The sequence below is a fragment of the Hyaena hyaena genome, unplaced genomic scaffold (genome assembly GCF_003009895.1).
Source record: "Hyaena hyaena isolate Hyena2069 unplaced genomic scaffold, ASM300989v1 scaffold_165, whole genome shotgun sequence".
Classification (NCBI taxonomy): Eukaryota; Metazoa; Chordata; class Mammalia; order Carnivora; family Hyaenidae; genus Hyaena; species Hyaena hyaena.
In genome coordinates this window covers 2,457,852-2,472,260 of record NW_024080797.1, presented here as the reverse complement: position 1 = coordinate 2,472,260, position 14,409 = coordinate 2,457,852, and the positions used below count along the sequence as shown (strand labels likewise).

Sequence of the window (14,409 nt, the reverse complement as noted above, 5' to 3'; positions counted from 1 at the left end):
GAATCATATGTTTGGAAGTTTAATTTTTCGGGACATAAAAATCAACCCCGGTTCTTTTCTTGGGCTTATTTCTTCTCCACAAGGAGTGTTTTTGCCACAGCTATATTTTTTGAATTTTACAAAGGAGTAATCCCTATTCTGAGATACGTAGTTTCAATTTAAATGAAACTATTACAGCACACACTGATTATGGGAAAGATTGCAAACAAACATTTAAAGATTTCTTTTTCCCTTTTCCTGATTAAAAATGTCTGGACAGCCCCTGCAACAACTTTAAGAAAATCCCTAATGCTCTTCACTTAAAGTGGTGACTGAAGGTGTAAGGAAGCTTACTGTCTTCCAGCACGAGGTCAAGGACTTATCTATAAATAGTTTTCAAAAATCCCCTCTTCTACCAGAATATTTGGCCTCACCTGTGTGAGTTTCAGCTCCTCTCTCCCCCTTGGTCATCTGTCTTTACTTCTTGTAATGCCTCCCATTTGACTAAGCTAAAAGATTAGAAAAACCTGCTTGGAGCCCATATGTGCACCATATTCTATACTCTCACTCCTGCTCTGAAATGAGTATTCCCATGAAAAGGGAACCAAAAGCTTATAGGCTTGCCACACACTGGGATTTGTACCCAGATTGCCCAGAAAGTGAAGTTACTGATTGAAGAAAGTTGGCTTCAAAGCCCAGAAATGTAAGACAAGATAAGTCAATTTGATTACTACCACCCATCTAAGTTTTCCAGGTAGGCCTACAAATCTTTTTTTTTTTTTTAATGTTTATTCATTTTTTGAGGGGTGGAGAGAAGGAGAGGCAGAGAGAGAATGAGACACAGAATCTGAAGCAGGCTCCAGGCTCTGAACTGTCAGCACAGCTGACAGAGCCTGACACGGGGCTCAAACTCACAAACTGCAAGATCATGACCTGAGGTGAAGTTGGATGCTTAACTGACTGAGCCACCCATTAGCCCTTTACCGCTTAGAAAAATTTAAATCACATGCATTCACTATGAAATTTTTTCCCAAGCTTATGGCTTTGTTTTCTCCATAGTTTGTGATATGCCAAGGAGAGAATTGCTTAGGGAACTATCAGTCTCCACCATCTTCCATGACCACTGCCCCCCGCCAAGAGTTCTCTGGGGTTGACAGTGCATTTCGGGTAACCAGTGCCTTCCCTCTCCTATAGATCCACATGTCTCTTTCCTAATTGTTTACCCCGTGTCATCAATGTATCAGCGGGAGTTTGGTCAGGAAAACAAAAACCACTTTGAGATTTTTGGAGGAATAGCATTCAAAGATCAAGTAGCTTGCCTGGCCATTGGAAAGCCTGGGGGTGTGGAGGTCAGGAAGGTCACTGCCTGCAGATGAAGAAATGTAGAATTTCAGGACTTGATCTCTACTGACAGACGCACCGAAAGGGGATTATTATCAAGGGATACTTAAAGAGCTGCGGGAAGAAGATCACATCTGTCACAGCTGATGCCCACGTGTGTGCCTGCAGCTGCCACCAGAAAATAAAGACTTCCCCATCTTCTCTTTCCAGACCTCTCCTGAGCCTCTCTTTCAACAAGAGTCCTACTTGTCAGAGTGTCTAGAAAATGTATATTCCAGGCTTTCAGCCCTTTGCTCTACAGAGGAGAGCTCAGCATTGCTGAAATCATGCTGAGTACTTACAGATATTACCTGGAGCGTGTTTTCAGTAAAGATCAGATTGAATCAAATCAAAAACATTGTCCATGCGTGGGAGGTTTCTTGAGTACAGAGCCTTGTGTTGGGGTATATGGCATGAAAGAATCTTGTTCAGAAAAGGAGGGTGAGAAATTGAGTTGCATAGTCAATATGAATATAGTTTATTCATTTGAAATTTTATGAAATTCTGATATTAAAGTCAGAGGACTTATAAAAATAATAAAGCAGAAGTTAGAGAAGATGATTTGTTCACCTCAAAGATCAAGGAATGGATGATACATCTAGACAAAAGCTCATCTCCGTAAATAGACCTAGGACAGCGGAATTCTCTGTTGCAATCCTTGGAGTGGGTATGGAATTAGTGGGATTTGTGAAGCCCATTCATGTGTATTCTTGGTCCAGAAGAAATTTGTTGCTGGACAGTAACCCCCAGTTGACAGTTTTAATCCAGTTATTATACAGTTCAACTCCGAACAACAGAAAAGATGCCTTGCGAGTCACAGGCAAAGTCACATCATTTTCTCTAGCAAAACAAGACCAATTTAGCACTGGCTTCTGTCTTTCCCCAAGATCCATTTCCTTCCTCCCAGCAGGCTGTTTTTCTCAGTTCTTTTGGGATCTTCTTTAAATATATTTGAAATTTTTGAGGTGCTGGTCTTTTCGTGGCTTTTTAGCAGTGTGGAAATTCCAAATCCACTGTGTAGCCCTTTCTCCTGGTAATTAACCAGAGCCACATGGGCAGTCTTGAGAGGTGTCACTAATTCATTGCTGAGTACCACAGGTCACTGATAATAACATGATACGTGTGTGTCAACGAGGTCCTTTCCAATTCTTGGACTTAGTGGAGTTTCCAGGTTTCTCATTAAGAGATATTTGGAAAGGGTTTGGATTTTCAGTTGTATGGCTACATGTTTTCTGAGCATACGGCTTCCCAGCTTATAAAGAAGGCACTTTCAAGTTTATTAGCTCATGTAATCTTTATGACTTTGATCACCTGTGAAAGAGGAAAGGGGGAAGGTATTCTCAGCCTCATTTTATAGAAGAAACCCAAACTCCAAAGACTGAACGAATTGCCCCCAATCACCCAGTTCATGGTGATAAGATTCTTTATCTCTGAGGCCTTGCAGTCTTCCACAGTGCCTAGATGTAAATAGAAATGTTTATATTTTCAAGTTTATGCTGTAATATGTAAAATGCTCCATTCATTGCCACTTGTGTGCATTTTGGGTAAGGATTTTACAGAACCTGTTTTTTTTTTTTAATAAAAAGCTCAAAAACAACAAGAGTGTAAGATTTTTAAGAAGGAAATTCATGATTTTCTACTAACACATAAAAATAAATTTTAGGTTAAGATTGACTGCATATAATTTTGAAAAGTCTGTAATCCTATGTAAACTCAACTTCATTTTAATTACATGTGTATTTTGGCCTCACATAATAAGAGTTAAAAGTTCATTTTGTAATGCATTTTTATTATAGAGTCAGTGAAGAAAAAGGAAGTATGTACCAAAGGAAAAATATACAGACAAGATACCCTGGTGCAAATGTCTTGAAATCCATTAGCTTTTACCAATGAAGCTCCAGTGAGAACCATGTGGTTAGAGCCATGTGGGAAATACGCTGACTGGGAATCAAGAGTGAAAAGAACGATATCTGCTTTTTATTAAGACCTGAAGTGTGTTATAATTGGGTTGAGTTTCTACCCAGATGCCCCCCGCCTTCTTCTGACATCTGCAAAGTGTATATAAAACTGCGTTGAGGTGTTATTTTCCGTGGCTGTGTGGACACATGTTACTCTGTTAAAAACCAAGACCTTGGAGTCCTTCACGATCATTCTTGCTAACTCATGCCAAAAAACTTGTGCCTCTCCCATCAGGGAAATTCCCATGTGTGTTTCCCTATTGGGAAAGATTTGGAATTCCTTGGGGCAGTTATAAATATTTGGTCCTCGATCTCTTATGTAAATCAACGACAAATGGGTAGATTTGAGGCTATTAGAGTTCATGCCAAGTTTACAATATGGTTATCTCCGAAAATATAAGTGGTAAAAAAAAAAAATGCTTCTTGTAAGTGAAGGTGTGAAATGTCATGTTCAAATATGCATTTTCAGTTGGTATTTTTCTAAATGAAAAGTCTTGGTTGGAACCCCCGACCCGGTGTCTGAACACTGTTTTTTCAAGTACTTTTGATGGACATGTTCATTATTACGTATTATATTTGGCTGCCATGGTTTATGAATTGTTAACAGTTCCATGTCCTCCTTGTCAGACAACAGAAAGATCAGAGTTAATGGAACCAAGCAACCTATTGAATTTAAATCGAATCAGTGGTTTGGAGCAACAGTGAAAGCCCACAAAGGGGAGGTTGTGGTAAGTACGAATCGTGGCGAGGCTTTGGAGTATTATGTTCTCATATTTACAAAACTACTTTCATGTAAGGACATCAGATTATTTTATAAATTATATTTCTTTTTTATTTTAAAGTGTATTTATTTTGAGAGAGAGAGAGTGGGGGGGGGGGAAGGGGCAGAGAGAGGGAGCCGGGAGCAGGGTTTGAACCCACCAAAGCCTAGGACATGTCAGATTTTTAAAGACAAATGTATCAGCATTCTAAAGAATAAATTTAGCGCTTAAAATGAAAGAATTTATTTTAGTGTTTGAAGTGATAGGAGATAAAGCTTGTTTTCCATATCAGTTAGATATTTTTAAATATTTCAAAAATTGGATGTGTGAGTGGCTCAGTAGGTTCAACATCCGACTTTAACTCAGGTCGTGATCTTACGGTTTGTGAGTTCGAGCCCCATGTCAGGCTCTTTGTTGACAATGCAGAGCCTGCTTGGGATTCTCTCTCTCCCTCTCTCTCTGCCCCTCCTTCCCCCCAATAAATAAACAAACTTTAAAAATTTTTTAAAATATAACTACTAACTACATAGTTCTCTATGTACATTAATAAGTTTTTAAAGTGAAAAAAAATCTCACTCCCAAGTAGATATCATTCAGTTTTAAATTGCTATGACTTTATGATTCTTTTATTTCAAGCAATGATACATGTCTAAGCTATTGAGAAATAAATGACTAATATAGCAAATAAGCTGATCTGGAAATTTTTTCTTGGGAGAATTTTTTCAACCATTGGCTTTAATTTCCTTACAACAATTAGGCAATAACTTTGGCTTTTAGAATTTGTTTAGAGCTTCTTGAATTATGATTTAATAAAGATAGGTATCTTGGAGCGCCTGGGTGGCTCAGTCAGGTAAGCGTTCGACTTCAGCTCAGGTCCTGATCTCACCATTTGTGGGTTTGAGCCCCGCATGGGGCTCTGTGCTGACAGCTCAGAGCCTGCAGCCTCCTTCACATTCTGTGTCTCCCTCTCTCTGCCCCTTGCCCATTCACACTCTGTCTCTCAAAAATAAATAAGCATTTAAAAAAATTTTTTTTTAAAAAAGGAATATCTTAAGGAAATGTCTTGCTTTATTTGGTCTGTGGTTAATCCCCCAAGGAGGTTTTGACATAAACAGGTAATGTATAAGATACAGACGGCCCTCTCCAGTTACAAATCCAGAATTCACAGTATGGTCTCTATAGAACTGTACTTGCATTAATATGGTTTTCACATTCCACCACTGGTAAAAACCTTTTCCTTTAGTGGCATATGACATGTGAATAGCTTTGGGAAGCTAATTCCATCTAATGAGTACTTAAGGTTAAAAAAATCTTTAGGGTACTGTATTGATATTTTTAAGTCTTGAAGATTTATCTATAACATGTTGTGCATTTATTCATTATTTGTAGAAGCTGTCAGGATCTCTGGAAATAAAATCATATGCCATGTTCATAATAAAAATAGTTAATTTGGCGGCATGCTTGCATTTTCAAATTTATGTAAAAGGAAATCCAATGATATTAAGCATATCTCAAGCTAATTTTTTTCCTTGGAGCACTGAAATTTAGGGTAAGGAATTAAATTCTACTCTATGTGATAATTATTAGAACTTTAAAATGCTGAAGTATCCTTTTGAATATCCAGGTGTATGTGAGTATGTATGAATTTTGGGTCAAAGTCCAAACTCATCACTGTGAAACCGAGCAGATATAAATAGGATAACTTTCTAGGCAAGTACTGGGAAGAATTTTCCTGACATCTAAGTGTGCCAGGGCTGGGGAGGGGGGGTGGTGAGGGGATCCGGCAGGTGACGTCAGTTTTCAGAATACTGTGCTGCACAGGTGAGCACCCACACTGCCCACGCCCCTGCTTTTCGCCTTTGGAACCTTAAGTTAAACATATTAGCACATAGCGTGTCAGTTTATTAAGGGGTCCCTAAAATGAAAGAATGAGTATGAGATGGATGGCATCAGGTTATCAGCCAAGACCTCACAATACCAAAAGAAGTCAAGTTGTGGAAACACTCTTCTTACATGAGAAGATAAATAAAATATTTTCACTAAAAGTAGTTGTGCATTGGACAGATTACCAAGGACACATTTGGAATTATGAAAGGACTTTATTTTTTTTCCCAACGTTTACTCATTTTTTTTGACAGAGAGGCAGATTGTGAGCAGGGAAGGGGCAGAGAGAGAGGGAGATAGAACCTGAAGCTGGCTCCGGACTCTGTGCTAATAGCATGATGTGCGGCTCGAACCCACGAACCGTGAGATCATGACCCGGGCCGAAGTTGGACTCTTAACCAACGAGCCACCCTGGCGCCCCCATGAAAGGACTTCAAATTCAGTGTCTTCCTTCATTTTCCTGACATTGTTTCAAGAGTGATCGCATCAAAATCAGAAGTAGGCTAGTAGTTCCATATTCTAGGAATCTGTAAATCAGTGTTCTTCGAAATGAGTGCTTGAATAACCAGGTAAAACACACTTACAGAGGATTCACGCTAGCAAAACAAGACAAAAAGATGCCTATAATTTTCTACATATTTATTGCCTCTCTCATTCATAACAAAATTAATGTTGTTAATACATTAGAACCTCCTAGAAAAAAAAAAAAAAAAGAATCCAAGCTTCTGAAGAAGTAACCAGACTATTTCATGCAAGAATCATATTTCCTTTCTGTTGTTTAATTTTTGTTTTGCCATGAATAAAAACCATTAACTAAAAAATAAAGTCAGGAACAATGTGATAAGGGAGTAGCATGTCCAAATGAAAGTCATTGTTTAAAAACTCATAAGATCTACATCAGTAGTAAGCCAGGGAAATACATAAAACAGAGGATTACAAACTTGTCTGCATCTTTGAATTAGAAAATAATTTATTTAAAAAAATTTTTTTTAATGTTTTATTTATTTCTGAGAGAGAGAGAGACAGCATGAGCAGGGGAGGGTCAGAGAAAGAGGGAGGCACAGAATCTGAAGCAGGCTCTAGGCTCTGAGCTAGCTGTCAGCACAGAGCCCGTCATGGGGCTTGACCCCACGAACCATGAGATTGTGACCCGAGCCAAAGTCAGACGCTTAACCGACTGAGCCACTCAGTCACCCCAGAAAATAATTTCTTAAAGCAACAAGTAGACACAAAAAGTAGCTCTCATTTAACACATCACACTGATTTACTGACTGAAGCGATCGTTTGATTCTAGTCAGGTCCAATTGTTTTGTTTACTTATTGATTTTATGTTTTCTTAACTTATTTTTGAGAGAAAGAGAGAGACCGCGTGAGCTGGGAGGGACAGAGAGAGAGGGAGACACAGAATCTGAAGACAGGCTCCAGGCTCTGAGCTGGCTGTCAGCACAGAGCCCGACGTGGGGCTCGAACCCACAAACCAGGAGATCCTGACCTGAGCTGAAGTCAAACACTTAACCGACTGAGCCACCCAGGTGCCCCAATTGTTTTAAAAAAGAAAAGAAAATGTGAGCTCTTTGCTGTTAAGAAATAATTACTTTTGCCAGGTTACATGTATTTAATTTAAAATCCTGTGGGGAAAAAGCTCATTCCTTTCTATATGTTTAATTTATTCCCATGCTATGGTGGATTAATGATCCAAAAAAAAAGGCTTTGGAAGTTTCATTAACTCTGACCACTGAGGTACCTAGCAGCATGCTGGAGGCCACTTAACTCACCCACTAGTTTAACATAGTTTGTGATGAATTTAGATACATTAGTCAACAAGTTCAGTCCATATCATTGTATGAGGAACTGATGTCACGAAAATACATTTTGTCTTCGATGTGTCACAGGCCTGTGCCCCTTTATACCACTGGAGAACTCTTAAACCAACACCAGAGAAGGATCCGGTCGGCACCTGCTACGTAGCAATTCAGAATTTCAGTGCATATGCGGAGTATTCGCCTTGTCGGAACAGTAAGTGACTTCATTCCTTGACACTGTACCTTAGCTCCAGGGCCTTTCTATGACAGACGGTGCGGCAATATCAGAACTCCACTGATGACGAAAGACAGGTGGGGCTGAAGGTTACGGGCAGCCTCCTAGGACGTCTTACTGCAACACGAGGGCCAAGACACAGAATTCTGTTGGTCCTCTTCCACGCTCTAGATACTTCTTTTAGAGACTTTGCAGTAGAATCGACTGGTTCCTTATTTGGGCCTTAAACTCTCGGTTGCTATTCAGAATTCACACCACGATCTAAAGAATACTGACCATCCACTTGATCGTGTGTGGGAAGAGTGACATTCTCTAGTGTGCTTGGAACTGGGGACACTCTGACGTCGGCTTTCTGTCCAGCCTGTGTTCCTGCTGCCTGTTTCTTTCTCTGACAGCTCTGTGCTCTAGTTATCTGTATGGTAGGCTTTTTTCCTTTAAATGTTTAGTCCCCATTTTTCAAAAGGACTCTGCAAGCTTAGAGTGGAAGTCCCATCTGGCCGTTCCAGGGAACTTGCAGCGAAGCATCTTTGAAAGCAAGCCTTGTGAGTTCCTTCTTAGGGACCCTGCTGTCTTAATCACATGTGCTGGAACACTCCCGGATTTGGGGCTGCAGTTCCGATTGCTTGGGTCTACTCAGTCCTTTTGTGAACTTTTCTTGTGCGTTCTTTTGTGAACTTCTTTTGTGAAGTTTTCTGTGCGTCATGGAGATAATGGGGTTTGTCAGGGAGCAGCCGCTGGATTTTCATCCTTATTCCTGATAGCTCGCAAAACCATAATGAGGAAAGAAAGGCATTAGAAGGAAGATTCTACTAACTGATGATGGGAAATTGATTTTTAAAAAAACCCAATCCTGAATTAGATTTCCAAAATTGTAAGTAAAATCTCCCCATTTTGCATGAATATTTTTTTAAATCCAAGATTACCTTCAGCAAGATAATGGGCAAATATTAAAAATAAAACAATGAAGATAAAGAATGCATCAGTGATATTAGAGGGTTAATAAAGAGGCCACTGAGATTTCATCTAAAGAACAAAGTGGAACAGCCTACTCAGATGGTTTGGGGGGAGGATTTTGGCAAGGAGAAGATTATGGCTTCCGTTTAAAAATACTGAAATAAATTAGCCACTTCCTCACATTATGACAAATGTCAGCTGAATGAATAATCTGTGAAATTAAGATTTTATTTTAAATGGCTTAAAAACAGAGGTTCCTTGTTGATAATGAGACTGGATTATGTATCCATTCAACACATTAAGCACTAATTATTTATTCTGTGTTTAGGGAATAAAGCACACAACAAGAGAAAATAAAACATGGTCTTTAAGAAGCTTATATTCTAGTAGGGGAGACAGACAACAAACATGTAGATGTTCAGATCGAGCAATTCCACATCCAGGTATAGATCCAAAGGAAATGAAATCAGTATCTCAAAAAGGTATCTGCACCCCCATGTTCATAGCAACATTATGCACATTATTAGGCAAGACATGGAAACAACTGAAGCATCCATTGATAGATGAATGAATAAAGAAGATGTTGTGTATATGTACAATGGAATCTTATTTAGCCATAAAAAGAAGGAAACCCTGCCATTTTCAGCAACATGGATGGACCTTGAGGGCATTATGCTAAGTGAAATAAGTCAGACAGAAGAAGACAAATACCAAAGAAAAATGCCACTTATATGCAGAACCTAATGAAAAATAAAACAAAAAAACAAACCCCCCAAACTCACAGATACAGAAAAGAGATTGGTGGTTCCCAGAGGTGGGGGGGTGAGGAGATGGGTGAAATTGGTGAAGAGGGTCAAAGGGTACAAATTCCTATGTCTAAGACAAATAAGTCCAGGGGATGTAATGTCCAACAGGTGACCAAAGCTAACAATACTGCATTGTAAGGCTGCCTGGGTGGCTCAGTTTGTTGAACTTCCAGCTCTTGATTTTGACTCAGATCATGATCTCACAGTTCTTGGGATCGAGCCCCACATTGGACTCTGCTGAGCTTGAAGACTGCTTGGGATTCTCTCTCTCTCACCCTCTGCCCCTCTCCCTGGCTCGTACACTCTCTAAAATAAACAAAACAAAACAAAAAACTGCAGTGCTTTATTGTATAATTTTTAAGTTTATTCATTTATTCTGAGAGAGACAGAGAGCATGAATGGGGGAGGGGAAATGAGAGGGGGAGAGAGAGAGAAAGAGAGATATCCAAGCAGGCTCCATGCTGTCAGTGCAGAGCCTGACATGGGGCTTGATCTCAGGAAGCATGAGATCAGTGACCTAAGCCAAAATCAAGACTCAGATGCTTAACCCCCAGAGCCACCCAGGCACCCCCTGTGTTGTGTATTTGAAAGTTGCTAGGAGAGTAGATCTTAAAAGCTCTCATCACAAGAAAGCAGACTGTAATTATACGTAATGAAGGGTGTTAAGTGGATTTACTGTGGTGATCATTTTGTAGTATATACATGTATTAAATCATTATGTTATAGACCTTGGACTGAACATGTCATATGCCAATTATATATCAATAAAAAGAAAAATTTTTAAAAAGAATAAATTCATAATATAAAGTCAGATAGCGAAAATCGCAACAATGAAAAATAAAATAAGGCAAGAGAGTAGGAGTGACATGGCCCGGGTGGGGAGAAGAGCCTTGAGAAAGGACCAGTGGAAGGGCTCTCTTAGCAAATGGCTGTTGGATCAGGGCAGGAAGAGCGGCCCACACACAGGCAGCAGCCCGGAGAGGCACATTATGAGTCATGTTCCACTCAGGGCAGTTGTGTTCTTTGGTTCCTTGAGAGGCCGTTACTATTACACTAGACATAAAAAAAAAAAAAAAAAAAAAAGTCAAGTCGAGAGATAAATAAAATCCCGAATTTACTCAGAAAACTACCAGGAGGGCTGAGCTTTAACTCCAAACCTGTTTCATCAATACCGTTTATATCCTGTTTCTCCTGACTTGCTAAAGATGCTTCCCTATCTCAGTAAACTATCATAGCTGAAATGATGAGCCATCCTTCACACCCCTCCTGTCTGGGCGATCTATCATACTCTTCCAGCTAATGCGGAGGGCGATCGTTTATAAGGGCTGTCACTGCCTCTTGTTTGTTCTGCCTTTTGGACTGAGTGCCTCTGTGATGAGAGAACTCAGGTTGAAATACAGCACATGGCACTGAGCCATGAATCTGAATCCTTATCTGAAAATAACAATCATGGTGGGCTCATGGCTTGAGTGACACAGGCTCATTATGATGCCAATTTACTTACTCTTTCTTTTCCTAAATAAACGAATAGCTTGACAAAAGTAAAAACGGAGTTTTTGTTGCACTGCAGAATGGCTAAGTCAATTACCAAGGATTCTTTTCAATTCTGGTACACATCGATAGTTCTCACTTTCCTAGCACGGCCACTCTCTTCCTACAAGTACTTTTTTCCTCCAGAAATTCACCCAAGGAGCTGACTTCCTGTCCTTCCCCCAGGAGTTTACAGTTCATTAACACAAAGCCCGCTTGTTCATGAGCATATGGTCAATGTCACACGACAGGAACATCAGCAATATTATTTTCAAAAGAGAATTTAAGGAACCTTCTCCTGGTCCTTCCATACCACAAACATACCCCGCTGATACGCGGAGCAATACGGGAACTGATCTGCTCATTCATATTCATGACATGCCTCCTGCTGTTAGAATCATTCATAATTCAGTTGGGGACGATTTGCACACTGCCTTCCATTCTACTTTGAGAGCCAACAAATAGTGACTCCTTGGATCCTGAGTTCATTCTGGAACATAACTGTAAAGTTTATAAATGCTCTGAAATTCCAGGAAGATCAATTCCTTCAGCTCTCATAAACGATAATTCTAAGAGAAAAAAGTTACCTCATATTCTGTTACAATCACTGCTTCAAAGAAACACACTTGAAATTGGTTATTTTCTCAGTGAGTTTCATAAAAAGTATTAGTATTTTCTTTTAATTTTTTCAGGTTCCTGTTTTGAAGCAAACTAATGTCAAAGAATGGTCATATTTCTTCTTTGAATAATTTACAATATTAAAAATGAAAGACTTGATTTAAAAATGATTTCTAAAGAGGTTTGTACATTAGAAAAATACATTTCTTAAATACACTCAAGATTGTAGATATATACTTACATAATCATATGTCAGGTATTCATGGATATTTCTGGATTCATGTAAGTACTTACATACAGAAACTTCCAGAAAACTGGTAACCCAGACATTTAAGGTTATACAGATGAAACGTTAGGGGACTTAATAGCATTCAGAACTATAAACCACAAAATATAGTTTAAAATAAGGAATAAATTTTATAAAACTACAGTGTAAGTTGCTGTGCACTTAAAAATTGCAGAGGGTTGGGGCGCCTGGGTGGCTCAGTCGGTTAAGCATCTGACTTAGGCTCAGGTCACGATCTCACAGTTCGTGGGTTCGAGCCCCATGACAGGCTCCGTGCTGACAGCTCAGAGCCTGGAGCTGCTTCTGATTCTATGTCTCTCTTTCTTGCTCTGCCCTCCCCCACTCATTCTGTCTCTGTCTCAAGAATAAATAAACATTCAAAAATATTTTTTTTAATTACAGAGGGTAAACCTTATGTTAAATGTTTTTAACACACACACACACACACACACACACACACACACAAAACAAACAGAGGGACACAAGAAATTATTTTGTAGGTGATAGAAATACTTATTTTACTTTGATTTTGGTGATGGTTTTGTGGGTGTATGCATATGTCCAAACTCATCAAAATGTATCCATTAAAATGTACATTTTTTGCATTAAGTATATCTCGATAAAGCTGAAAAAAAAACTTAGCTTACAAAAACCCCACAAGACATTAACGGACATTTCGATTAAAAAGAGGTATTGCTACTAAAAAATACAGTGTATGTGATAGAACAGTGGATTAAAATATACAGGGAGCATCTAGAGAAGAATGGCTGATGGCAATGATAAAATTATTTAAGTACTAATCAAAGGAAAGAAAAAACAAAAGACATTCTAGAAAAAGCTAGAAAGGCTAGATCTATTAAAAAGCTTCCGGAATAGGCTACCCAGCCCATAAATTTTTCCTGTGATGATGTGCATTTCCTTTCTTGCTCTCTTATTTTAGTTTCTGTTCAGGAATATCCTTGATAAAAAAGAAGTAATTATTTGCACGTTTGTATCAAACTACATAACGGTTGAGATCCCCGCTCCCCCCCCCCACACTGAACTACCTTTTTTACTTTAAGCACTTTAGAAGCTGTAGAAACTCTTACAGTACAAGTGACAAGTAGTAAATTGCTGATCCTAATGTCCTAGAGACTTTTAATAACAATACCTTGGGAATCCACATATTGATCTGCCCATAATTTTGAAAACTGTATGATGAAGACATTCAGTTAGTAAATCATAGTGGATAGAGTACAAAATAGGCCATTACTAGAGAGTCTTCTCTCTTGTAAACACTAGTATTCCAGTATGCCTATGTGATTCATCATAACCAGAAATGCAATTTCCTTGGGGCACCTGGGTAGCTCAGTCGGGTAAACATCCGACCTCTGCGCAGGTCATGATCTCATGGTTCCTGAGTTTGAGCCCTGTGTCAGGCTCTGTGTTGACAGCTCAGAGCCTGGAGCTTGTTTCAGATTCTGTGTCTCCCTCTCTCTCTGACTCTCCCCTGCTTGCACTCTGTCTGTCTCTCTTTCAAAAATAAATAAATGTTAAAAAAAATTAAAAAAAGAAATTCCAAGGTACAGTTTCCAAATGTACCTAACTAATGATAATAGAATAATTTAAAATTACTTTCCTCTTGGAGATCATTACGATCAGAATCCTGGTGGGTGCCCTCAGCACAAGGCATCCGCTCAGATGACCATCTTGAGCTCTCTTTCTCAGTGCATTTCCTTAGGAATCACCTGTGTGGCTTCACGCTGAGTGAAGGAGAGTTTATTACTTCAGACAAACATAAGTTGTCAAACCCAATGTACTAACTCCAAGGGATGTCATTCCTAGTGATCTTACTATAGAATCATGATGATATTTGGGCCAAGAAGATACATTATGTTTCCTAAATTGCTCAGAATGAATTTAAAAATAAACATAAAGCACACATATACATTAATCCTTATGTTTATCACAAATAAACATTAAAAACATTCTTTAATGTTTAAAAAATAAATATAAAGCACATATTTATTGGTCATTATATTTTTTTAAAATTATTTAAGTGACTATTTATTTTTGAAGAAGAGACAGAACGTGAGCAGGGGAGATGCAGAGAGAGAGGAAGACACAGAATCCAAAGCAGGCTCCAGGCTCTGAGTTGTCAGCACAGAGCCTGACACCGGGCTCAAACTCACGAATTGTGAGATCATGACCTGAGCCAAAGTTAGAAGCTTAACTGA

At 39.0% G+C, this 14,409-nt stretch overlaps 1 protein-coding gene across 2 annotated transcripts in view; it reads left to right on the top strand.

Annotated features, from left to right (window-relative positions):
• Nucleotides 1-14,409, top strand: part of ITGA8 (integrin subunit alpha 8) — a 187,502-nt gene that overhangs the window by 17,952 nt on the left and 155,141 nt on the right. For both annotated transcript variants that reach the window (XM_039239984.1, XM_039239983.1), the window contains exons 3-4: nt 3,945-4,045; nt 7,855-7,978. In XM_039239984.1, coding sequence (XP_039095915.1) covers nt 3,945-4,045; nt 7,855-7,978 — 225 coding nt within the window. The remainder of the gene's footprint in view (nt 1-3,944; nt 4,046-7,854; nt 7,979-14,409) is intronic.